Source organism: Spinacia oleracea, chromosome 3 (genome assembly GCF_020520425.1).
Source record: "Spinacia oleracea cultivar Varoflay chromosome 3, BTI_SOV_V1, whole genome shotgun sequence".
Taxonomy (NCBI): domain Eukaryota; kingdom Viridiplantae; phylum Streptophyta; class Magnoliopsida; order Caryophyllales; family Amaranthaceae; genus Spinacia; species Spinacia oleracea.
Genome location: NC_079489.1, coordinates 69,085,999 through 69,112,147, shown reverse-complemented (window position 1 = coordinate 69,112,147; position 26,149 = coordinate 69,085,999). Strand labels below are relative to the sequence as shown.

Genomic DNA, 26,149 nt, shown 5'->3' with positions numbered 1-26,149 from the left:
TTTCTCTGTTTTGTTGTTGTTCAGATGTTTCCATGGAGGACAAGTGGTATAGGATAAGATTTGCTTCCTTGTTCTTTATGTAATTCCGAGCTGATGAAATAAAAAGCAAATATGCTTCTACTTTAGTGCATAAGTGACTAGTTACATGAACACCTATTATACAAGACATCTCGTACACTATGCTTTTTTATTGGTTGAAATGACATATTTATTGTCTTTCATTCTCATTTTTTAGTGGCTTTGATGATGTGTCAACACATTAATGATGGTGTATAAAAGAATCTCGTACACCATGCCTTTTCCAATTAATATGATTATAATGTGAAGAATCAATGAAATCATGAATATAGTTGCAGTATCTAATGAAGAGTAATTTCTTGTTCTAATTTGTTTGATTCTCAGCACTCTCAAGGACTTTGACACGTACCCAAGTTTGATCCTCGGGTATGACTCGGGACTTGGACACATACTTGGGTATGAAATGGGGACTTGGGCACGTTCTCGTGTCCACATGTTTACGAAAAAGCTCAATACTCCTTCTGTCCCTTAACACTCGCACCGTTTTAACTTTTGTAACTATTCACATAATTCACTTTGACCATAATTTATTTCTAGTATATAATATATTGTTGGATTTATATTAATATATATTTTCAAAATACTAATATTTTTATAAGTTTTTATAATATGTAGTTAAAGATATTGATGGTCAAAGTTGTACATTGATAAACGTATCCAGTCAAAAAGGTGCGAGTATTAAAGAACGGAAGTAGTATAGCTATATAACACATTAAAAAACACAAATCGTGATAACAGAATACTACATATATCCCACAACTCGCACAAAAACCACTTCATTCCGGTTAAAAAAAGAAAAAAGAAAAAAGCACGTAGTCAAACATATGCATCATAATTCAATAGTCCACGAAGTTGAAGGTGGGTGTGATTAACCATAGGTTAACGCATGGTTAGGCTTTAAGTGTATAATTTTGTCGAATTTAGACTAGCAATGCTATATTAGATACTCCCTCTGTCCCGGAATACTTGCACCGTTTTCTTTATAAAGTCGTCCCGGATTACTTGCACCGTTTCTATAAATGGTAAATTTTTATTAATATTATATCAACTACTCTTTTCACATGTTATTTTGTGGTCCCATGCACTCTACCCCTTACCCCTTTAAAAAGTTAACACATACCTCCCATCTATATTTAAAATTACCCCACTATCAACAACCACATCTATTTAATAATAAGTCAATACTTTGTACTAAACCCTGTGCCGATCAAACCGGTTCAAATATTCCGGGACGGAGAGAGTAGTAATTAACAAAGCAGGGCTACCAAGATTAGTCAAAACCCTTTTTGACTACCATTGAAAAAGTACAAAAGTAGGAGGTCACTAATGAGAATTTCTCTAAAAAATAAAAAAATAATAAAAAGTCGAACAGAACAAAATCTATATAATAATATTAGGTGATAAAGGGGGAAGATCGAAATGGAAGATGTACGTACTAATGTACTATAGTATAAATACATGATATAGTCTTATACAATGAATGCACACAACCATGGGCACAATGGTAGCAGCTAAAGAGCAATTACACATAGTAATGTTCCCATGGTTTGCACATTCTTCCATATTTTGAACTTTCTAATAAACTTGTTGAGAAAGGCCACAAGATCACCTTGTTACTTCCTAACAAAGTCAACTTGATTTAGAGCCAAAGAGCCTTTATCCTTCCTTAATCTCCTTCCATACATTCACTATCCCTCATGTTGAACCCCTCCCTTCGGGGGCCGAGACATGCTCGGACGTCCCCATCGAACTACAACACTTCCTCGCCATCGCAATGGATAGGGCTCGGCCTGAGGTCGAGACCATCATATCAGCCATCGAGCCTAAACCTGATCTCTTGTTCTATGACGTTGCTTACTGGGTGTCGGAGATAGCCGTAAAGCTGGGGATGAAGTCTGTGTTTTACAACATTGCATGTGCTTTATCTCTCACTGTAGGAACATATAGATGCATAAAGCGGAATTTCAGGAAACAATTTCCTAACATCTATCACAGGATCTCATGCATAACAATAGTATAGATCAGATTAAGTCGAAAGAATAATCACCTTTGAAGCGTGTTCTCCCGTTCGTATGCAAGTTTCGAATATCTTAGAGCCCCACTTGTTGCTCCTCTACTCAGTCCACAAGCACGAATTGAATCCAGACCATCAAAACGTTTATGCTGGTTGCTGGATTATGCTGAAGGCATCCAGACCATCAAAACGTTTTTGATACTCTGGTTCCATGCAAGCAAGCATCAAGCATGTTACTTGCAAGGAGTTATCCTCTAGAGTTTGTCTAGCTCGCCTTTGAGCTGCAGTAGCATTTTCTGGCAGGGGTTCAGGGAGAGGATTGTCAAGAACACTTTCTTTTCCTTCCGCTCTGAGAACAATTCTCACAGCCATTTGCCATTGTAGGAAGTTGGTAGCATTCAGTTTGTCTTTTTCAATTAGAGGGCGCAAGTTAAAAGTAGAGTTGTTTGCACCAGACATGATAACTACAATAAAAAGTAAAGCAAGATTCAATATAATGTTTATCAAAAGTAGCAATTAAACAAATTCAATTCACTATTACCCTTTATTCAAAATTAGAAGTCCCCATTGAATAAAGAATTAACCAAGATCCCCTCCCACTACAATCAAACGGACTTTGGCCCTGCTACTTTAATTTATAGTATTCGAGGTAAGTAAACATTTTACTAATTATAACTAATTATAACTCTTGGTAGACAGGTTAACAACTCTTTGTATTTTCCTATCTCTTAGCTTCAAAACCCAAAACTTTGTCTTTTGATAGTTTTGTTGAGTTAAACCAAACATTAACATGTAAGTTTCAAAAAACCTACCCTACTATCCCCGAAATTATAAGCAACACCCTGCTTTGGCAGAACCTATTACTCATGATCTAAGGCTTTATAGGTGTTGTATGGAAAAGCACATAAACTCAATATTATTTTGGGACCTAAGTTTACTATGTTGGTTAATTAAATGTGAACACATTGCTTTAAATAACCACATACATAAACTCAATAAGCATTTTAAGGCAATATAAAATGCATAAAAATTAAATGTGATCCTAGTATGGCCCCTAAAAAATAAGCTCAAATCTTCTTGGATTCCTGTTCATCTTTCTTGGATCTCCATCCTTGAATTTCTGATTGAACCTTCTTACTCCATCGAGCTTATAATACGAACTTTTTAATCTAATTTAAACTTTTTAAATTAAATTACAACAATACAGAACGATGCGCAGATCGTATTTCAAAATTTACAAGAATACAAAACGATACGCATATCGTATTTTCTATCCTATTTTGGGCCATACTAGTCACTCGCCTGTAACAAAATATCATATATATTCCATACACGCATATAATATCAAACAATATTAAACACAAATTATTTACTTATTAACTATTAATAAGCAAATAACATTTCCAAAATAATTATAAAAACTTAAACAATTTAAGTTTAACGTTATTTAGGAAACTTTATTATTTTAATTCAATTACTATTTAAATATGGCTAGAATAATCTCATTAATCAAGAATTTGCATTTATTGGAAATTAGGAATTATGCTCAAATAGAAAATCTGATTTTCCGATTAAATTTGTAACAATCCACTTTGGCACTTTTCCAAACTTATTTAGGAAAATATTCTCAAAAAAAAAAAAACTTATTTAGGAAAATCAGATTTTGTTTTTAATGAAACTGCCAAAATGGTTTAAAAATGCAGCAGGGATGCGATTTCCAAATTAAAACCCTGGATATCAACCAAGATTTTAAGCTCCCGACGCACAACCCTCAGAACCTTCGACGCACAACTTTTGACGCCGGCCAAAAGCTTTCAAAGCCACCGGTCATCTTCCACGTACGTGACCCAGACACGCCGGCCGACCAACAGCAATTTCCGGCACTAAGACCAGCAGCGTGGCCATCACAGTTAACAGAGCAGCAGGGCTGCTCTTCCGCCGCGAAAACCACGACCCCCGTCCTTGTTACCGCCGGCACACGACCCTAATTCACCCTCCACCGTGGCTCCACCGTCACAGGTGGGGCCACCCAGCCATGGTGGGTAATTCTTTAAATTTGTGCAACAATTACCCAAATTTAATTAATCTTTATCCAATTTTGTTTAAAGATTATGAAATTTAATTAGGTGTGATAATCCGAAAATTATGGCAGAAAATTTGAATAAATTAACAAAATTAAAACTGAATTTTAGGTTTGTTAAAAGTTAGATTTCAATTAAAATCTTTATTCAAATTAAATCTAACAAGAATTCAAAATTTAGGGCATAATTATCTCATTTTTATTCAAATAATTCAGAAAAATAACAATTATAATCCGAAAAATTCGAATTAAATTATTAGGCTGTTCTATTGAATTTTCTTAACAAATAAAATCAACAATTTTAATTGTTATCCTTAAATTTTATGATTAATCGAATTAAACATAAAAATTAACCAAATTCAATAATTAATATACAAAAATTCCGAAAATTAGTTAAAAAATTACCAAAAAATTTCGGCTGTTGTATAAAAATGAGGGGATAATCTGTAGGTTTATTTAACAAATTAAAAATCAAATATTTAATTCTTAACAAATTATTTCCATGATTAATCTTATTAACCAATAAATAATTTAAAATCTGACGAATTTAATTTTAAAAAATCCGAAAAATTTTATGTGATATTAACTGTTAATTTCGACCCCGTGATTAAAAATTTCGGAATTTTATAAATTATTTTGAGCAAAAATTATTTAAATCACGATTTAATGATTCCAATCAATTAATATCATATATTAATTTTGCAAATCAAAGCCATAAATAAATCTTCCCTTAATTGAATCAAAATAATAATGTTGCATACAATCATGATCATAAAATATTATGCAAGAGGCTAAAACTGATACCACTGTAGGAACATATAGATGCATAAAGCGGAATTTCAGGAAACAATTTCCTAACATCTATCACAGGATCTCATGCATAACAATAGTATAGATCAGATTAAGTCGAAAGAATAATCACCTTTGAAGCGTGTTCTCCCGTCATGCAAGTTTCGAAGATCTTAGAGCCCCACTTGTTGCTCCTCTACTCAGTCCACAAGCACGAATTGAATCCCACGTATGCTAGTACGGAAGAGAACGATCACAATCTGTCTCTTGCTTTGTTTGGGATGTACGGCGTTTAGAGAATCACAGTTAGGGTTTTTTGTGTTTCCTTTTTGTGTCTGATATTCAATCAACGTAGTTACTGAATCCCTGACATTATAACTATTATAATGTTTAGGGCTTTTAAGTTAACACAAAGCCCAACCTTATTTCTCTTAGCAGGCCGGTTGCCATATGACCTTTTGGGCCAATTCCAATTAGTGCTTATATGTGTGACCTTATAGAATTAATATATTTTAGTTGTAGGTCCAATTAATATTGTCCTACTAATCACATTTATTCTCTAGCAAGCAAATATGATTACTAAAATAATTAATTTATTATCTTCATAATTAATTCCTATTTATATTTAGTAATTGCCGGAAATGTCTAAGGACATAATTCCTTCACTCACGGGCTTCAAGCAGCCTAGTGCCATGCTTTACGCCTTACCCCCGTGGGTGCTCAAGCCTAAAGTGACAGGAGACATAGCAAACTATGGAGAAGATCAGGTCACCTTTTTCCAGCGTGTGCGCAAGGGTCTCAATTCTTGCGATGCCCTCGCCTTACGCACTTGCCACGAAATCGAAGGGGAATCCTGCAATCTCCTGGCCACCCAATATAACAAGCCAGTCTTTCTAACAGGTATGGTCTTACATAAGGTGTACAATATTTTACATCGAGATAACTTTTGATAACTTTTATATTATGAGATAAAAAATTGATATGATAGATAAACATTACAAAGGGTTAAATAGTTGCATTATTGTGATTTTGAAGGAACTTATCACTAAAAATTAGATTACTTTCACATATATATATTCAATTCATTCCGTTGATGTCTATAATGTGCACTTACTTGGTGAACTACGCCATTGTCTTCACTAAATCAAGTAAATTCAGTAGGGAAATATTCCCTACCTCTATCGATTCTCAAGATTTTCAATTTCTTGCATTTTTTTGTTTCTAAACTTGAAACATGTCATAAGCTTGATCTTTTGATCTCATTAAATGGACAAATTTTAAGCATTTTTAAGTTTTACTTCGATGTGCAATATTTATTGTACACCAGCTTTAAATAAGAAATTGTGCAATATAACAAGCCAGTCTTCCTAACAGGTCCGGTGTTACCGGAGGTCCTATCCCCCTTGGAGACTTTCTGGGCTGAGTGGCTAGCCAAGTTTGATCCTAAGTCTGTGGTATTCTGTTGCTTTGGGAGTCAGTACGTCCCTGAAAAGGCCCAACTCCAGGAGTTTGCCCTTGCCCTTGAGAACACTGGTCTTCCCTTCCTAATGTCCGTGAAGCCACCCACGGAATGCGCCACGGTAGAAGAGGCGCTGCCAGAAGGGTTGTTAGAGCGAGTGAAGGAGCGAGGAGTAGTTCACGGGGGATGGGTGCAACAGCTACAAATACTAGGTCACCCATCAGTGGGTTGCTTTATTTGTCATTGCGGGTTCGGGTCAATGTGGGAAGGGTTGTTGAGTGACAACCAGCTAGTGTTATTACCACAACTTCCTCACCAGTTAATGATGGCTCAATTGCTGGCAGAGAAGCTCAAGGTGGGTGTTATGGTGGAGAGAGAAGATGAGGATAACGGGTGGGTGTCGAAGCGGAGAATGTGTGAAGCCATCAAGTCTGTGATGGATGGGGAGAGTGAGCTCGCGGCCTTACTCAAGGACAACCACACTACCTTGAGAGAGAGGTTGCTAACCAATGGTATTATGACTAAATATCTCGATGTTTTCGACCAGGATTTGAAACGCTTTCTTACCATCTAGGTTGCAACGAAAATCAAATATTGGCACTATAGGGCGATAAGCCTGGAAATGCGTTTCGCCGCGTCGGAGTGTCGCGTGTCCAACACGTTTTGAAAAAGGTTGGAGTCATATTTTTGCAATGTCCATGCATCATAGCTTACCACTTCTTAGCTTGCACTCCATTTCTCTGTTATTTTTTTTTTGTTACTTAAATTCTCCGCATTTTTGTTAACTTACAAAGTTCAAGAAACATCTCTTCTTTTTATTTTTATTTGGTTCTAAGAATGCAATTTACAATTATGCTTTTGCTGTTTACTAGCTTCATCTTCGTACATATGGAGTACTTTGAAATTTTTGTTTTATTTATGTCTAATGTTCTATCTTTCAGTAAATTTCCTTATACGATAAAAATCACAAGTTGGGATAATTAAAATGCATCAAAATCCTATATGTCACTCTTTTAATGGTGCCATATTTTTCAAGGTAAGATGGTCAATATGAAATAATAATATTGAAACTTAAAAAGTTAAAAGTTGAAACTTAAAAAGTTGTTGGTAAACAACACAAAAAAATTAACATGTATCACTAACTTCATTTCTAAATACATGGATTACATACAACACTGTTATGACTTTTGCACTATCGTCTTAATACATGGATTACATACAACACTATGTAACTTTTGGTCTATTTGTTATACAAACAGTAGTAGTATAGGGGATTTGGACTTTTGGAGTAGTTGCATGGAGATATTCTCCCGCAAATAAATAGACTAAAGCCTAGGAACAAGGCCATTATTCTGGTGCTAATGAAAGGTATAACTTGAATTCAATCATACAGTATGAACATAACAAGATAATAATCGAAGATTCATGAAGTACATAGTTTAGTAGGAGCGACTCAAATCCCAAACCTCTTTGTACCACATTCTGAGCAGAACTTGGAAGTTGGTCTCAGGTACGGAGACCCACATTCATCACAGAACTTTGCAGGACTAGTTGGCTGAAAATGGCAGAAAACAAAAACCATAGAGCTCAGGAAATTCTCTAGCATATAGGACGAAGAATTTAAAGGTGCCAACTTTTTTAGGAAACCAAAATAGGAATTCTTCATCCTAAATACTCCGCATTACTTTAACACTTTAACACACTAGAGATCTCAGCCTTGGTAGGGTCTGGGAAGGTCAAGATGTATATAGCCAGAGGCAAATCAGAAAATTTAGCCATATGTTCAAATACCGTCTGAAGGCCAAAGGGATCCGTTTGGTGATTAAGCAATTACAAATATCAGCAGATTTAGCTATGCCTATCAGCCTATGTAAGTGGTTCAAGCATAAATGTGAAACACAGGTCCTTGGGCATTTACCAAAGCACCACCTCCTCCATACAGACTGTTCGACTACTAGAAGATTAAGGATTTTCTCTTCGGATCCCAAGAGTTGGTAAGCAGTCAAGTGCCAGGAAACAAAAATCCTTTAATTTTATAGTGGAATATTTGTAAAAAATAATCTATTTTTTATCTGGTCTTCAACATTTGATTTTACGGTTTTTTCATGAAATGCCCCTGAGGTTTAACGAAATGCACCAAATACAGCCGTGTGTTTCAAATCACATAATATACCCCTATTTTCCCGTACTCTTCACCAAATGCACTTGGACTTAACATCCGTTAATCATAGCAAGAGTTTACGTTTTTGCCCTTATGTGTTGTTTTTCACTTAAACCCCATTCATCTGCAAACTTTCACTTTCCTCCCACTCAACCGACCCAACCCTCCCCACTGAACCAACACTACTCATCACCGCCGTCACCACCTTCGCCCTCGCTACCGTCGCCAACCTAGACCCAGTGTTCGACTTCCTCGGTTGCACCGTCCTGGTCAACTCTCCGATCCATTTCCGGCGACGGTTCTTCCAAACTCTCGAAAGATCCCCTTCTCAATTGCGCTGGATCTCCGCCCTCGCCGAGTCGCCGCCATGAAGCTCCTCAACAATCGCTTCGTCGGCCTTTCTCTATCTTTTCAAAAAGGAGAAATTTCACAAGAAAATGGCGAAATTGGTGATACACAAATTGTTTACTGACGAATTCTTCAATACATTGCTCGTAATTTTGATCTTACTCATATTCTTTTGGGGTTTGCTATTGTGGCGTTTTTTGTTAGTGTTTTCCGGTGGTTTTATGGGTACTTAACTGGTTTTTGAAGTCGTACAAGCAAAGAAGCACAACAGCAAAATTCTACTGCATATTTCAAAATTAAATCATAGTTCCGGTTCTTACTGTTAATGATGTCATGTTTGTTGCTCAGTTTGATATTGAGCCATTTGGGGAGAAGGGCGGTGCAAGACTTTGTTCGGCGGAGAATGAACACTAAGTGTTTGTGAAAATGCGCCTTCGGGTGTACGATTAGCCGATTGAATTCAGATTCCGATGATGGCTTTGATTATGCTTCTCCGAGGGGAATAGATGCACTATCAATTGAGGAGGTTGTTGAGTATGGGCACGAGGGTGGCACCTTCTGTTTTAGTGAGAGGGTCGTCGAAGGCTACTAACTCCAATGCTAAAAGAAGGGCGTTATCCGACTAATCCCACTTTAGCTTTAACTATAAAAGGCACATTGTAATTTATCAGTTTCACAATTGAAATAGGTCTGGTGTGGTTCGTGATGTATGCAGTAATAGTTCAAGTTGCTAGGAGTTGTCAATGGAGAAATTGTAGCGGGGTTGTGTACCTATCAATGTACTATGATTACTTTCAGCACCATTGTAATTCCTTCTGTGGGTGTCCAGGATGATATACATTTGAGAAAGAGTACATCAAGATGCTTAGACTTCCATGCTTATACGGGTTGTTTCACTTGTTTGGTTGATGAGTCTTTGGTTGATGAGTCTTTGTGATAACAAGCGAGTCAAATACTCTTTGAAATCCATCATTTTCTTAATTATTGCTAAGCTTTTGCAAAAACTACGAGATTCATTTTTTGGCACTTGTATAATTGTATAATGATACCTTGAAACTCCATTCTTTAACTAACTCGTATAAGAGGGGTGATTGGTGGTTTGCTCACATAAAGATGAAAAACCCCACGCCCTCATAGCTTCATTACTTCATTCTTTCGATTTATAACAACAAGAACATAACGGCTATATTTTGATCAATAGGTTTAATAAAAATAGCCGTTAGATTCAAATTCTGGTGTAAATAAGTTTACAAATAGGTGTATATTGCGCAAAAAGTTTATAAATAGGTGTATTTGGTGAATTATAAACATGATGTAACAGAGGACTAACGGAAGGTCAAATCAGGGGTATTTGGTGAAGAGGAAGGAAAAATAGGGGTATATTATGTGATTTGAAACACGCAGGTGTATTTGGTGCGTTTCGTGAAAACTCATGGGCATTTCATGAAAAAACCGTTGATTTTATTCAAGAATAATCCAAGTTTTAGAGAGTATCTTCTCTAAATGAGTCACTTTACCTACAACCGTAATAGTAGGTCAGTGTTTTTTTGTTAAATGGTAAGCATGCTACATGTCACTTTCTTATTAGTCTATGTTATTTAATTATTTCAATTTATTAAAAAAAACCACCTCCTCCCTTCCTCCCCTCCTCCAACATTTTCTCCGGCAGACTCATACGCGCAACCTCTTCGGTGACAACACATCCATAAGGACCATAACACTTTCAGGTCACAAAAGCTCAACTCCCTGGCCTTAGCTTTAACCAAAACTCCCAAACTTACCTAATAAACCAAATGAAACCTAAACCAAATGAAACCTAAACCAAATGAAACCTTCACGATGAAAACCCATCCACCCGATCCACCCATCCACCCGTTTTATTTTAAGAAAAACTGAAATTCAATCCTGCAACAACACTGATTTCAAATACCCAATTGCATCATGAATCAAACAATTAACAACAACGAATAGGGCCGGCAATCTCACCCTAACCCGATGGATACCCGGTCCACTCGACCCGATATAATGGATGAAAACCCGACGGCAAGCGGATTTGAAACGGGTGACAAGTGGATCGGGTGGATCGGGTCAAATTCGGGTTGAGGTAAATCCAACCCACCACCCGATCCACCCATCCACCCGTTTTATTTTAAGAAAAACTGAAATTATGTTCATATAAAAATCAGGAAATTAGGGTTTGAGTTTTTAGGTTACTTGCACTCTCGCAGTCACTCACCACTCTCTTAGCCTCTCTCACATAGTCGTCGTCGGTCACTCGGTGTATCTCCTTGGCTCTCACTCCGACAGAGATCAACGACTCCTTCTCTCTCAATCACTCACTACGTCGGATCCGCGGAGGTCAACAGCTCCTTCTCTATCAGTCGCTCACTAAGGCGGAGTCGCGGAGGTCAACCATCGTCGTCGGCGAGTAGATCTACAACTTGTAAGTTCTATTCTCTCTTCCCCTTCTAATTTTCCATTTAATTTCTCTAATTTATCGATTTTAATTAGTCTTTGACGCATTTGTGATTGTCTAATAATGTCCATGGTTCAACGCTTAAAGTTGTACCTTAATGTTGCGTCAATTACTGTTATAATGTATTGCTTGTGCTAATATGAGTATTAGATATGTATTAGTAGTTGATGGATATCTGTATCAATAACGAATTGGAAATTATGATGAAAATTAACACAATAGTAGTTGTAGGAAATAACGAAATTATTATAGTTGTCTACTTGTCTCCATGCTTTTGGTCGTTTTGCTTAAAGATTTTGTATTACTATTTAGAATTTGGGGGCATGTGATTAATTAGGTAGGAATTTCGGTGGATCAAGGTCACATTTTTTTATTCTGTAGTATCATTCTCTATCTCAACCACCAGTTGTGTATAAACAGGAGACATTGTAGTATAGTTGTAATAAAATTTAGACTACTCTTGGTGTTAGTGAACAGTGGATATGTTTATTGTTTTAGTCTGTACCTATACCAGGTTTTTTATGTATTTTTATTGCATTAATGGCAGGATGGAGAAGAGTACATGGATGTGATATGAAGAGCTGTTGAGCGCTGCTGACTTTTCTTCTGTTGCTTGCTGATGTTAGGTTGTTGCTTATTGCTGCTGGGTTGTTTTGTTTGTTGTTGCTTGCTGCTCTAATTAGGGACTAAAATTAGAAGTGGCATGTAATTTGCAAGTAACTTTATTTATTTCTGAAAGTTATTATTATTTTTCTTTGAAGCATAGGCACTGCTTGTAAAAACGATATCTATTTCATGTACTTCTTTTCAGTTTTAATGAATATTCTTCATATTTTTTTAAGCGTGAATAAGCTATAACTGTCACCCGCAAAGGATCCGATCCACCCGATTCACCCGTGGATGATGGGTGGGTTGGATATGGATGAGAAAAATTAGGGTGATGGATCGGGTGGATGATGGATGGATTCTTCGCGGGTGGAAGCGGATTGAGCTCCACCCCACTTCCAATCCATTGCCAGCCTTAACAACGAACAAATAAATGGATGGAGTCACACTCTAGGGGTGCAATTCAGGTGGGGGTTCATTCTCGATGGTGGCGTATTCCGGGAAGAGACTGTCTAGGAGATTATAGTCTGAAATAGGAGTGTGGTGTTAGGGGAAGTGATCACAGGCGTAAGCGAAAGTGCAGATTTTGGCGGCTAAATCAATGACAAAAAAAGGGTTGAGGTTGGAACAACAAGAACGGCAATGGCCAGAGTGGGGAATACAAGAGAATTAGGTTATTTGGGAAGGGCTTTAATAGGGCAGTAATGGGGGTGTATAGGTAAGTGGGATTACAATGGTGATGGATTCTTGTTTTGAGCCTGGCACTACGTTGGTGAAGGGGAATGAGGGATAAAATGACACATTGGTGGTGGTATTTCAAAGGAGACAGGAAGTGGGGCTGGGGAAAGACAAAGTGGTGTTGGTGGTGGGATTTCAGAAGAGAGAGAAAGCAGAGGTAGAGAAAGCAGAGGTGGAGGAAGCTAAGGAGGAGAGAGGATGACAGCCATGAAAGATGGGAGGTAAAAAAGGAGAGTTTTGTAAAAAAAAGATATGAATATAGACCGATTACACTGAGACACGTGTCATATTAACTTATTAATCCTGCAGGGGCGGACATATATAAGTCCGGAGGGGTCCAAAGGGACCCCATTATTTTTTTGAAAACTGTAAAATTGATATTGAGGTAATTAATTGCACTTGAAATAGTAAATTTATGTGTAATTAACTTACATTAATGACAATGAAATATATACTCGTAGCATAATGGTTGCTTGAACAATATGTGGGTTTGAATCCTCCTAAAAGGATGTTAAATATGATTTTTTTTCCCTTCGTTTTGTCTTTTACTTGTTCTTCGTTAATCATCTAAATTTTTCATGTTTATTTTTTATCCTTTTCCCTTTGCAAGTTGTTTTTCCTTCATCGCTTTTCTTTTTCCTATAATGATTCATGATTTTGCTTTTATGAAAATACAAAAAAATAGTAATGTTATTTTTTCTTCAAAAATATTTTGTAATTCTCATAAGATATATACTTCTAGTAATGTATTTTTATACTCCACTTTTATAGATTTATAGTTGCATGTTTCTTAGACTTGAGGCTTAATTAATTCCTTCGTATATAAATATATAATAGCATAATAACGATGTTCCTTTTTATATTATTGTCTTTGTGTGCTATTTATTCAGTGGCAATTATTGTAATAAAGTAAATCTCATTCAAAGATGAAAAACTAGCTTTTTTCCATTTTAAAGTGAAATCGCGCCAAGTTATTGTTGCAATTTGGACTAGGTGTTGAATTTTATTGTTATTCAACCAAAAAAAAAGTCTTCTTCCTTCTTCATCCCCTCAAAAAAAAAAAAATCTTCTTCCTTCTTCTAGTTTTCTACTGTCAACACTCATCTTCTTTGTTCTCTTTCTTTTTGTTGGTTTCAATTAAATTTGAATCAATCTATCCTAATATTCCAAGAATAATTTGTTAAACCCAATAGATAGAAATTGAAAATTTTGATGAATGTATTTATTTTATTTGTAATTGGAGGGAGAGGATGTTAACAGCAAATAAATTGTCAATTCAATGAGAATCCAATCATATTGCATTTTGATTATTCGTTCATAATTTTAAAATTATGTGGAGTAAGATGTTGGTATTGTTTTTGTTTTATGATACACAAATTCTTATTTACATGGGGTGTACGATAAATATTGTACACCGAAGTTAAAGTTTATGTAAAACGCTTAAAAGTTACCCTTATATATGTAAAAGTTATCTACTTTTTAGTAATACAATTTTTCATTTTAATAAAAAATATTTCATTAAAATCACTAATAATGTATAAAATTAATCATTTAACACTTTAAAATGTTTATTTATTAACTTTTTTTTAATAATATAGAAGTTAGAGAACACTGAGTTAAAGTTAGAGAAAACTGGGTAAAAGTTATGTTGGTGCACAATAAATTGATTGTACACCTTGTGCATGCAAGACCTTTTGTTTATGATTTTGGTACTGAGAATTACAAAGCTAAATTAAAAATAATTGGCGGAAGATATTCTTCTGCCGAAGAAAATTTTCATATAGGAATTTGGGAAATTGATTTTTTTTAGAGGAATGGGGAAATTGATATTCACTTTTAGGTCATTTGTATGAATTATTGTCCACCTGTAACGAAAGGATGAAGAAGGAAAAAATGAAAAAAATAAAAAAAAGTAAAAAGCATTAACCATGACTAGTTTGGTTAGATATTCTGTGGGAATTTGTTTTGGTGGTGTGTGAAAATCAGTCCCCTGAATTTCCACCTGCTTAGACTTGTTAGAACTAGACATGAATAATAGCATCCGGCCCCCCATAAGTCAGCCATTAGTGAATGAATTAGCAAGGAAAATTGCATCAGCGTAAGATGAAATATTGATATCTGGCCCATCTGGCAACAAATAATTTGAATAGGCATAAGGAACTTACCATCATATGCAAACGACCTACTATGTGGCTTCCTCCAAGAGACTCTAATGATGCCATGTTCTGAGAAAGAATTGGAGATTCATGGCCATGGGAAGATTGCCCACTTTCATGAGTGCAAGGTATACGCATAGTCTGTTGATTCTGGTCAAGAGACTGATGATTGTTCACGATAACGGCTTCAAATTGTGGCTGGCGAGCCAACGTCACCAAAGGATGTTTTGATGGTGTCTGCTGCTCCCTTGGATTCTGCCATATGCAGTAAAGCACTGCACGGTATTAATTACAGAGGACATACCATCATGAAATTACCATGTCCTTTAAGGGCATTAATCAACCTCAATGACATTAAGTTCCAACAAAGCTTGAATTCTAACTTTTTAAATATAATAGATGAGAAAACTGCAAAATCCCTTGGATTCTGCCATATGCAGTAAAGCACTGCACGGTATTAATTACAGAGGACATACCATCATGAAATTACCATGTCCTTTAAGGGCATTAATCAACCTCAATGACATTAAGTTCCAACAAAGCTTGAATTCTAACTTCTATTACTATATACTAAAAGAGACACCAGGAATGACACGTGTCAATTCCTGGTGCGATTTTTCCCCGCCAGAAACCACTTTCCCAAAAAAATGTATCTGTTTTATTTTATTTTATTCTCTACCTTTTTTTTATAAACTATTTATGCATGGAAACAAAATTTAGTTTATAAATTATGACAATAATAGATACGACGTAATAATTATTATTTTAAATGGGTAATATTTTAGTCAAATCGCTATATTAATAATGGAAAATATATCACTCAATATTTTAGTAAAATTACCATATTAGCATTTTAAATATGCAGATTAGATGAATAAATTTAAACGAGTAAGTTAAAAATGTTATAACTATGCAATAGTTTGGGAGATAATCAGTTAAATATTTTGTGAAAAAAATTATCAAAATCCGTGCGTGCACGGGATCTAATCTAGTTTTAAATATAATAGATGAGAAAACTGCAAAATAAACACACTCAGAGTCTATCAACAGCCAAGCCACAATGCATTTGTATAGCTAAGGGCTTAAGGCAACAAAATATATTACTTTCTAGTTTCTACTAAAACAGCACACCAGGAATGACACATGTTACCTCTTGATGCAATATTTTCCCTCCAAAAATCCTTTTCTTAAAATAAAATTTAAACTTTATTTATTTTTTCATTATCTATCTACCCTCTTTTTATTAATTGTTTATGTATACAAAAATAATTTGTTAAAAATGATTTTGGGTACAACGCAAAATGTAGTCAAATCGCTATATGAATGGGAAAATATACTTGCTCAATAGTTTGGTTGAATTAACATATTAAACATATAAAATATGTAAGTAATACAGCATTTCGTACATTGTAGGATAAAAATTGCATATTAGATGATCAAATGGTATATTCAAGATTTAATTATGCGATAGCTTTAGCGGAAGAAACGTTTCAGTCAAATTATTAAAAAAAAATGGCCAAATAATAAATTTAGAATATCTATGCATGCCAGGACCTAATCTAGTTTTCATTAAAACAAACCCCATTCCCTGCCCCCATCCCCGTCTTAGACCAACTTATTAATAAAAGTAACAAGTTTTAAATGCAGCCATGTGTAGCTAATAGAAAACTTCGCTGCTCCAATGTAGCAGAATATAAACAAGATGCGTATGATGATACTACAATTCAATATTCAAAAACAGGAATTTCCACCATAAAGGAAAATTATCCACATTGTCTTCCACTCCTCCGGTCCACCCTCCAGAAAAAGGAAGATGCTAAAGAAGCAATCAGCATCAGCAGAAGATTCAGAAAAAGTTAATTTGACTCAATAAGCTTGTACACTGATAGCATACCTCTGTTGCAGACTGGAACTCGTGGTCACTGTTGCTGGGGTATGACTGACAAAAGAGATCAAGTTTTTTCAACACGTTTCAATATTGCAGAAACAACCCATGTAAAAGATGAGAAGTGAGCTTACAAGCAAACAAGGGATATTGGGTGAAGTGTTTGATAAGGCACGCCTAACTTTATGCCTTGGGTTGTAGAACTTGTAGTCCCTGGCAGTAATTGCTATTTCAGTCCGACCGGTCAAACGCTTGAACCTGTAGCAGCAACAAAGCTTAATATTAACGGAGATGATCAACCACTTGTACCTAACATAGATGATTTAAGCTCTTAGCTCTCTTTGGAACTTTTTCTACTAGTGATATTCACATATCAGCACATAATATGATCTTAAGACGATAAGAGTTATCCCAACATTCTTTAGAACATAAAAGACAACTAAATCTGAATAAGATGTTCTTAATAAGAAGTATATAAACTGAATGGGAAGATGCCTCAAATACTCAAATTTAGTATATCATAATACTATCAAATCATCATAATAAGTTAAGGCACCTCTGACTGTATACAAAAATTTCTCTTTCATCTAATGAATAGATAATTCCAAATGAAGAATTAGAGATAAATAGTCGCTGCACTTACTCTTGGGCAAGGAAATCAATAAATAAAATATTCAAAGAGTAAGAACAAAAAGCTACTGCAAATATGTATAAATGATTGAAACTAACCATTCTGCATCATCATCAGGAACACTATTTGGTCTCTCAACAATATCTAAGCCATTGGCCACTACAAATCGAACCCGCTTCTCTTCTTGTACAACTAATTCTGGGAACCTAGTCCTTGTTTCGAGAGAAGTAGCCAATTCCCGTCTTTTAAAAGAATAAGAACCTGCATTTTGTGGGATGCATAAAATGTTAGACAAGAAACTAATCTAGATGATTCAGATGAAAGAAACATCCAGGAGAAGTATACAATTTTATGACATTGCTATCCCAAAAGACTTCCACTTAAGCTATGCTTTTAAGGACTGAAACAACAATAACACAAAAGTAATGTTTCTTCAAGAAAGTACAGAATAATTTACACCATTTTAAAGCACACAACTCTATAATTTTAAAAGCTAAAAAGTATAACCAAAATCATTAGTGAGGTGCAGACCCCTTTCCTTAACCAAGTAAAGATGGGGACCCATGAGGCTGTCAACCTCTGGAGAGACAAAGGGGAAATCTGACCAGCTCCATTCGTTACTCAAACCTTGGTCTGGCTGGCCTCTGAGCTAGGAGTTGTAGATCTATTGCCACATGAATATGAGTCGAGCACAATAAAGAACGAATTATAAGGATTGATAACATGATTTCAACAGTAATACCCTTGAACTATAGAATTTGCAAGGGTGAAAGGACCTGAAGCGGGTATACAACCATTCAGTGAAGGGAATTGTGACAAGTAGCAACAACTAATCGTCTTGAGCTGGGAATCAAAACTACTCAGGGGGTAGAGAAGTTTTATAACATTCGAAGTGGAAAGCAGATGCGCAGAAACAAATTGATATTAAATTATTATTTTCCTTAAAAATGTGTTTGTTAGCCCTGCAACAAACATGAAACTAGAGCCGCTTCTCATGGGTCGTCTCCCTGCACCATCACAAGGTCATGTGGGTTGCTGGACATTGTTGGGAAGGCAGGCAGCATCATGGTGTGATGAACTACACCACTAACACACCACCTGCTATTGTGTACACCAGGAGAAAGAAACAAAAGCCACCAGAGACAACACCAGAGTAGCAGAGCAGACAAAAGCCATAGCAACACTGGCAACATAAGGCTGGAGGAAAGAGCCGTTATCACCCTGCTAGCAGACAAGAAGAGTCATTAATGAAGCGTACTATGTAATGCTTAAATAGGGGAAGAGAGAGTGAGAATAGGCATTGAGCTGTTTTGTATTGAGTAGGAGATTGGTGACCTAAAGTCACTTACTTTGAGAGTTGTAGCCTCAAGCTACTGCATATTGTATCCGTACTGTTGTTGGTGTTAATTAAAGACAAGCTCTTCTCTTCTATAATTCTGTGTGAGTATTTGGCAGGTTGCAGGAAGAACTTGTTAGTTCCTTCCATTTGGTATCAGAGCGGACGATTCTGAGAAGCAAAACAGCCATGGTTCTGTCCAACTCACTGAGAATGGACGGCATGGAGGCAAGTTTGACAGAAGTCAGACAGCTGGTGGAGGGGATAGAAGGCAACATCCAACGGCTTTTGACGGAAGGAATGGCAGCCTTTCAGAAAACGGTAGCCGAGAATTTTGGGAACAAGAGTGAAGAAGACACTCACAAAATTCAGGAAGCCATGGCAACAGCCACGACCCGCCTAGAGGAGCGATTTGAGCGCTTCAGGGAGGACCAGAATGCACAGATGGGGATAATATTGAGCAACCAAGCCCAGTTTCAAGAAGAAATGAAAACCTTGGTGGCTGCTGCGACCAAACAGGGAGAAGATGAGGCTGGGTTTTCTGAAAACAGGCGGCGTTTCTCGGAGAGAGGCAGGGGAGGAGATGACGGAAGTGGGGGTGACCACTGGAAATACCGGAAATTGGATATGCCACTTTTTGAAGGGACTGACCCGGATGGTTGGATTCTTAGAGGGGAGAAGTATTTCGCCTTCTACCGTCTAACAGAGAGCGAAAAATTGGATGCCGCTGTGGTCGCCATGGAAGGTGATGCCTTGAGATGGTTTACCTTCGAGTCCAAGCGGAATCCGATGAGGACTTGGGCAGAGTTGAAGGCTAAGGTGTTACTGAAGTATCGTCCAACCAACGCAGGCAGCCTACATGAACAATGGCTGGCTACCACGCAAACCACCACTGTAGCAGAATACCAGAAAAAGTTTATTGAGTTGGCGTCGCCGCTTGACGATGTACCGAGTAGTATAATGATAGGGCAGTTTGTAAATGGTTTGAGGGAAGAGATTAAAGCAGAGGTTCGACTCTTAAATCCGTATACCCTAAACGACACAATGGACCTAGCAAGTCGGGTCGAGGAGAGGAATCGGGTGAATGCGTTGTTACGAGGTGGATATGGGTCAGGAAGAACCGGGTCGTTCTCATATTTTAGCAAGAGCCCATTTAATGCTACAACAAACTCAGCAACTCCAGGGAATTCAAAAGCCCAAACCAACGTTTTAACCTCCAACAATTATAATCCAGTAGCAAAAGGTGGGCCACTACTCAAACATACTCCTACTGTAAACTCCACGGGATCACAGGGCTCCAATTCAGTGGCTCCACCCAGATCGACGGCGACTTCGTCGAGATTTTCCGGCGAGGTTAAACGTCTCACCGATCGCGAGTTGCAAGAAAAGAGGGCGAAGGGATTGTGTTTTCGTTGTGATGAGCGATGGGGAGTGGGTCACCAATGTAAGAGGCGAGAAGTGAGCGTATTGTTGGTTGATGAAGAAGGAGAGAACGACGGCGAGGACGGTGAATTTCAGGCCATTGAGATACCGGAGGAGGAGGAGATCCCCACCACAGTCTCTATGAACTCGATTGTGGGGCTCTCAAACCCGAGAACTATGAAACTGATCGGAACAATTGGGGGCGGGGAAGTGGTGGTTATGGTGGATCCCGGAGCTACCCATAACTTTATTTCGTTGAAGGCGGTGGAGCACTTGGGAATTCCAGTACAGAAATCAGGTGGTTTTGGGGTGTCACTGGGGAACGGCGAGGCAATTCGGGGCACTGGCATTTGCAGGGACGTCAAATTGAGGTTCAATGACGAGGTAATGGTGACTGAAGATTTCTTACCCCTTGAACTTGGGAATTCTGATGTTATTCTGGGGGTGCAGTGGCTAGAAAAGTTGGGGTCTGTGGTAACGAATTGGAAAACTCAAGTAATGAATTACAAGGTAGGAGAAGAAACAGTCACCCTTAGAGGGGATCCTTCACTGACACGTTCGAAAATTTCACTTAAGTCAATGCTGAGAGTTTTAAGGAAGCACGGTGGGGGAATTTTGGTGGAATACAACCACATGGCTAGGGCAGAACTGACAAAAGCAGAGCAGCCCCTATTTTTGTGCGAGTTACTTGAGGAGTTTGGGGAGGTTTTCGAGCAGCCACAAGGATTGCCACCGCGTAGAGGGCATGAACATGCCATTGTCCTAAAGGAAGGCAGCAACCCCGTTGGAGTACGCCCCTATCGTTACCCGCAAATTCAAAAGGATGAGATAGAACGTTTAATCAGAGAAATGCTAGAAGCAGGTATCATCAAACCATCTAGCAGCCCATTCTCAAGCCCGGTTTTGTTAGTCAAGAAAAAAGATGGGTCTTGGAGATTCTGCGTAGATTACCGAGCCTTGAACAAGGAAACCATTCCCGATAAGTACCCTATCCCTGTCATTGATGAACTCCTGGATGAGCTACATGGGTCACGCATATTCTCTAAATTGGATCTTAAGGCAGGATATCATCAGATTTTGGTACGACCGGAAGATACTCACAAGACGGCATTCCGAACTCACGAGGGGCACTACGAGTTTTTAGTAATGCCGTTCGGACTCACCAACGCCCCGGCCACATTCCAATCATTAATGAACGAGGTATTACGTTCCTTCTTGAGAAAATTTGTTTTGGTGTTTTTTGATGACATACTTGTTTATAGTTCTTGTGAGGCAGACCATATTAAACACTTGAATGTAGTCCTGGGTACCTTGAAAAGACACAAATTATTTGCTAATTTTAAAAAATGTGAGTTTGGGAAGAAGGAGGTGGCCTATTTGGGTCATGTGATTTCTGATTTGGGTGTAGCAGTAGACCAAGAGAAGGTACAGGCGATTCGAGAGTGGGAGGCACCACGCAATCTACGGGAACTCAGGGGGTTCTTGGGTTTGACTGGTTACTACCGGAAATTTCTTGCAAACTATGCGCAAATTGCTCAACCACTTACTGACCAGTTGAGAAAAGATTGTTTTGGGTGGACAATAGAGGCTAGTTATGCGCTAGAAAGGTTGAAGGAGGCAATGATAACCGCACCGGTATTGGCTATGCCCGATTTTCAAAAGCTATTCATACTCGAAACAGATGCTTCGGGGTATGGGCTTGGTGCTGTTTTGATGCAAGATACACGACCCATAGCCTACTACAGCAGGATTCTTGGCCCACGAGCTAGGGGAAAGTCAATATACGAAAAAGAGCTCATGGCGGTGTGCCTGTCGGTTCAAAAGTGGAAGCACTACCTCTTAGGTAGACACTTCGTGATTCGCACCGATCAACAAAGCCTCCGTTACATAACTCAGCAACGGGAAATCGGGGCGGATTACCAAAAGTGGGTACGTAAGCTCATTGGGTTTGACTTTGAAATTCAGTACAAACCAGGTACGGCAAATCGGGTGGCGGATGCGCTTTCTAGGAAAGGAAATGGCGAGTTAGAATTGGGAAGAATGGAGTTGGGGGCATTGCTAAAAGCCCAGGGAATTGATTGGAGTGAGCTGGAGAAGGAGGTGCAAGGTGATGAGGGGCTGCAACAGGGCAGAGTGTGGAAGAGGGGAGGGCAGGCCTTGGGTTTGCCATAGCTGAAGGTAGATTACTATACAAGGGCCGCATGTTTTTTGCCAAAGATTCTGCTTTTATTCCCTTGTTGTTGCGTGAGTATCACGACTCACCTACAGGGGGGCATTCGGGAGAGGTGAAGACATATCTGAGGTTGGCCGCGGAGTGGTTTTGGCAAGGAATGCGCAAGGTAATCACCAATTATGTGCGAGGGTGCGTTGTCTGCCAGAGAAACAAACACTCACAACAGTTACCGGCAGGATTATTGCAGCCACTACCCATTCCAACCTTGGTATGGGAGGATATCTCCATGGACTTTGTGGAGGGTCTGCCCTTATCTAAAGGGGTGGACACGATTATGGTAGTGGTCGATCGGCTGTCTAAGTTTGCACATTTTATCGGGTTGAAACATCCGTTCACCGCCCTATCTGTAGCCAACCTGTTCATCAAGGAAGTAGTGAGATTGCATGGGTTTCCGGCCTCGATTGTTTCAGATCGGGATCGCATCTTCCTTATGTTTTTTGGCGGGAACTTTTCAAACTCCATGGTACGGTCTTGAAGCGCAGCACAGCATACCATCCTCAAACGGATGGGCAAACAGAAAACGTCAACAAGGGGATGGAGACGTACCTGAGATGTTTTGTGGGTGACAGACCTAAGGGATGGGCAACATGGCTTGCATGGGCTGAATTCTCATACTCGTCCACAGGTATGACCCCTTTTAAAGTTGTGTATGGGCGAGACCCCCCTAAGCTGTTACGAGTGGGCAAGGGCCAAACACTGAAGAACTGTTGCAGGAGAGGGATTTTGTTTTGGACGAGCTGAAACTGAACCTATTGAAGGCACAACAGACCATGAAAAGAAATGCAGATCAGAAAAGGCGAGAGGAAGAATTCGAAATAGGAGATACTGTCTTCTTGAAATTACAGCCCTATAGGCAAAGGTCACTAGCTAAAAGACCTTATGAAAAATTAGCCGCTCGTTTTTATGGACCTTACAAGATAATTCAGAAAATAGGTGCAGTAGCTTACAAACTACAGTTGCCTTCTACAAGCAAGATTCATCCAGTTTTCCATGTTTCCAAACTAAAAAGGGCCATAGGCGATCAAGTGGCATCTTCCACCATTCCGGATCAGTTGACAGGGGAATTGGAGCTGCTAGTGGAACCAGAGGAGCTACTTGATGTACGGCCGAAAGGGGATGATATGGCAGTGACTGAAGTTCTCATCAAGTGGAAAGATCTTCCATCCTTTGAGGCAACTTGGGAAGAGGCTGCACTGGTTAATGATCGCTTCCCATACTTCCACCTTGAGGACAAGGTGAGTCTTTGGGGGCGGGGTGATGTGATGAACTACACCACTAACACACCACCTGCTATTGTGTACACCAGGAGAAAGAAACAAAAGCCACCAGAGACAACACCAGAGTAGCAGAGCAGACAAAAGCCATAGCAACACTGGCAACATAAGGCTGGAGGAAAGAGCCGTTATCACCCTGCAGACAAGAAGAGTCATTAATGAAGCGTACTATGTAATGCTTAAATAGGGGAAGAGAGAGTGAGAATAGGCATTGAGCTGTTTTGTATTGAGTAGGAGATTGGTGACCTAAAGTCACTTACTTTGAGAGTTGTAGCCGGGCATATTGTATCCGTACTGTTGTTGGTGTTAATTAAAGACAAGCTCTTCTCTTCTATAATTCTGTGTGAGTATTTGGCAGGTTGCAGGAAGAACTTGTTAGTTCCTTCCATTTGGTATCAGAGCGGACGATTCTGAGAAGCAAAACAGCCATGGTTCTGTCCAACTCACTGAGAATGGACGGCATGGAGGCAAGTTTGACAGAAGTCAGACAGCTGGTGGAGGGGATAGAAGGCAACATCCAACGGCTTTTGACGGAAGGAATGGCAGCCTTTCAGAAAACGGTAGCCGAGAATTTTGGGAACAAGAGTGAAGAAGACACTCACAAAATTCAGGAAGCCATGGCAACAGCCACGACCCGCCTAGAGGAGTGATTTGAGCGCTTCAGGGAGGACCAGAATGCACAGATGGGGATAATATTGAGCAACCAAGCCCAGTTTCAAGAAGAAATGAAAACCTTGGTGGCTGCTGCGACCAAACAGGGAGAAGATGAGGCTGGGTTTTCTGAAAACAGGCGGCGTTTCTCGGAGAGAGGCAGGGGAGGAGATGACGGAAGTGGGGGTGACCACTGGAAATACCGGAAATTGGATATGCCACTTTTTGAAGGGACTGACCCGAATGGTTGGATTCTTAGAGGGGAGAAGTATTTCGCCTTCTACCGTCTAACAGAGAGCGAAAAATTGGATGCCGCTGTGGTCGCCATGGAAGGTGATGCCTTGAGATGGTTTACCTTCGAGTCCAAGCGGAATCCGATGAGGACTTGGGCAGAGTTGAAGGCTAAGGTGTTACTGAAGTATCGTCCAACCAACGCAGGCAGCCTACATGAACAATGGCTGGCTACCACGCAAACCACCACTGTAGCAGAATACCAGAAAAAGTTTATTGAGTTGGCGTCGCCGCTTGACGATGTACCGAGTAGTATAATGATAGGGCAGTTTGTAAATGGTTTGAGGGAAGAGATTAAAGCAGAGGTTCGACTCTTAAATCCGTATACCCTAAACGACACAATGGACCTAGCAAGTCGGGTCGAGGAGAGGAATCGGGTGAATGCGTTGTTACGAGGTGGATATGGGTCAGGAAGAACCGGGTCGTTCTCATATTTTAGCAAGAGCCCATTTAATGCTACAACAAACTCAGCAACTCCAGGGAATTCAAAAGCCCAAACCAACGTTTTAACCTCCAACAATTATAATCCAGTAGCAAAAGGTGGGCCACTACTCAAACATACTCCTACTGTAAACTCCACGGGATCACAGGGCTCCAATTCAGTGGCTCCACCCAGATCGACGGCGACTTCGTCGAGATTTTCCGGCGAGGTTAAACGTCTCACCGATCGCGAGTTGCAAGAAAAGAGGGCGAAGGGATTGTGTTTTCGTTGTGATGAGCGATGGGGAGTGGGTCACCAATGTAAGAGGCGAGAAGTGAGCGTATTGTTGGTTGATGAAGAAGAAGGAGAGAACGACGGCGAGGACGGTGAATTTCAGGCCATTGAGATACCGGAGGAGGAGGAGATCCCCACCACAGTCTCTATGAACTCGATTGTGGGGCTCTCAAACCCGAGAACTATGAAACTGATCGGAACAATTGGGGGCGGGGAAGTGGTGGTTATGGTGGATCCCGGAGCTACCCATAACTTTATTTCGTTGAAGGCGGTGGAGCACTTGGGAATTCCAGTACAGAAATCAGGTGGTTTTGGGGTGTCACTGGGGAACGGCGAGGCAATTCGGGGCACTGGCATTTGCAGGGACGTCAAATTGAGGTTCAATGACGAGGTAATGGTGACTGAAGATTTCTTACCCCTTGAACTTGGGAATTCTGATGTTATTCTGGGGGTGCAGTGGCTAGAAAAGTTGGGGTCTGTGGTAACGAATTGGAAAACTCAAGTAATGAATTACAAGGTAGGAGAAGAAACAGTCACCCTTAGAGGGGATCCTTCACTGACACGTTCGAAAATTTCACTTAAGTCAATGCTGAGAGTTTTAAGGAAGCACGGTGGGGGAATTTTGGTGGAATACAACCACATGGCTAGGGCAGAACTGACAAAAGCAGAGCAGCCCCTATTTTTGTGCGAGTTACTTGAGGAGTTTGGGGAGGTTTTCGAGCAGCCACAAGGATTGCCACCGCGTAGAGGGCATGAACATGCCATTGTCCTAAAGGAAGGCAGCAACCCCGTTGGAGTACGCCCCT

At 39.2% G+C, this 26,149-nt stretch overlaps 1 protein-coding gene and 1 pseudogene across 2 annotated transcripts in view; one reads left to right on the top strand and one right to left on the bottom strand.

Moving 5' to 3' along the window:
* The first annotated feature begins 1,579 nt into the window (after window positions 1-1,579).
* LOC110776832 (anthocyanidin 3-O-glucoside 2'''-O-xylosyltransferase-like) lies at window positions 1,580-7,214 on the top strand (annotated as a pseudogene).
* Window positions 7,215-7,521: 307 nt separating this feature from the next.
* LOC110776830 (uncharacterized protein At2g02148) overlaps window positions 7,522-26,149 on the bottom strand; it is a 32,323-nt gene continuing 13,695 nt past the window's right edge. Inside the window, exons 4-8 of one of the 2 annotated variants that reach the window (XM_021981389.2) lie at window positions 17,520-17,682; window positions 16,925-17,048; window positions 16,800-16,844; window positions 14,915-15,160; window positions 7,522-7,975 (exon numbers count right to left, since the gene is read on the bottom strand). In XM_021981389.2, coding sequence (XP_021837081.2) covers window positions 7,874-7,975; window positions 14,915-15,160; window positions 16,800-16,844; window positions 16,925-17,048; window positions 17,520-17,682 — 680 coding nt within the window. In that variant the 3' untranslated portion in view covers window positions 7,522-7,873. Of the gene's footprint in view, window positions 7,976-14,914; window positions 15,161-15,187; window positions 15,333-16,799; window positions 16,845-16,924; window positions 17,049-17,519; window positions 17,683-26,149 lie in introns of those variants that run through there. The other variant, XM_056840456.1, reaches the window with a different exon arrangement.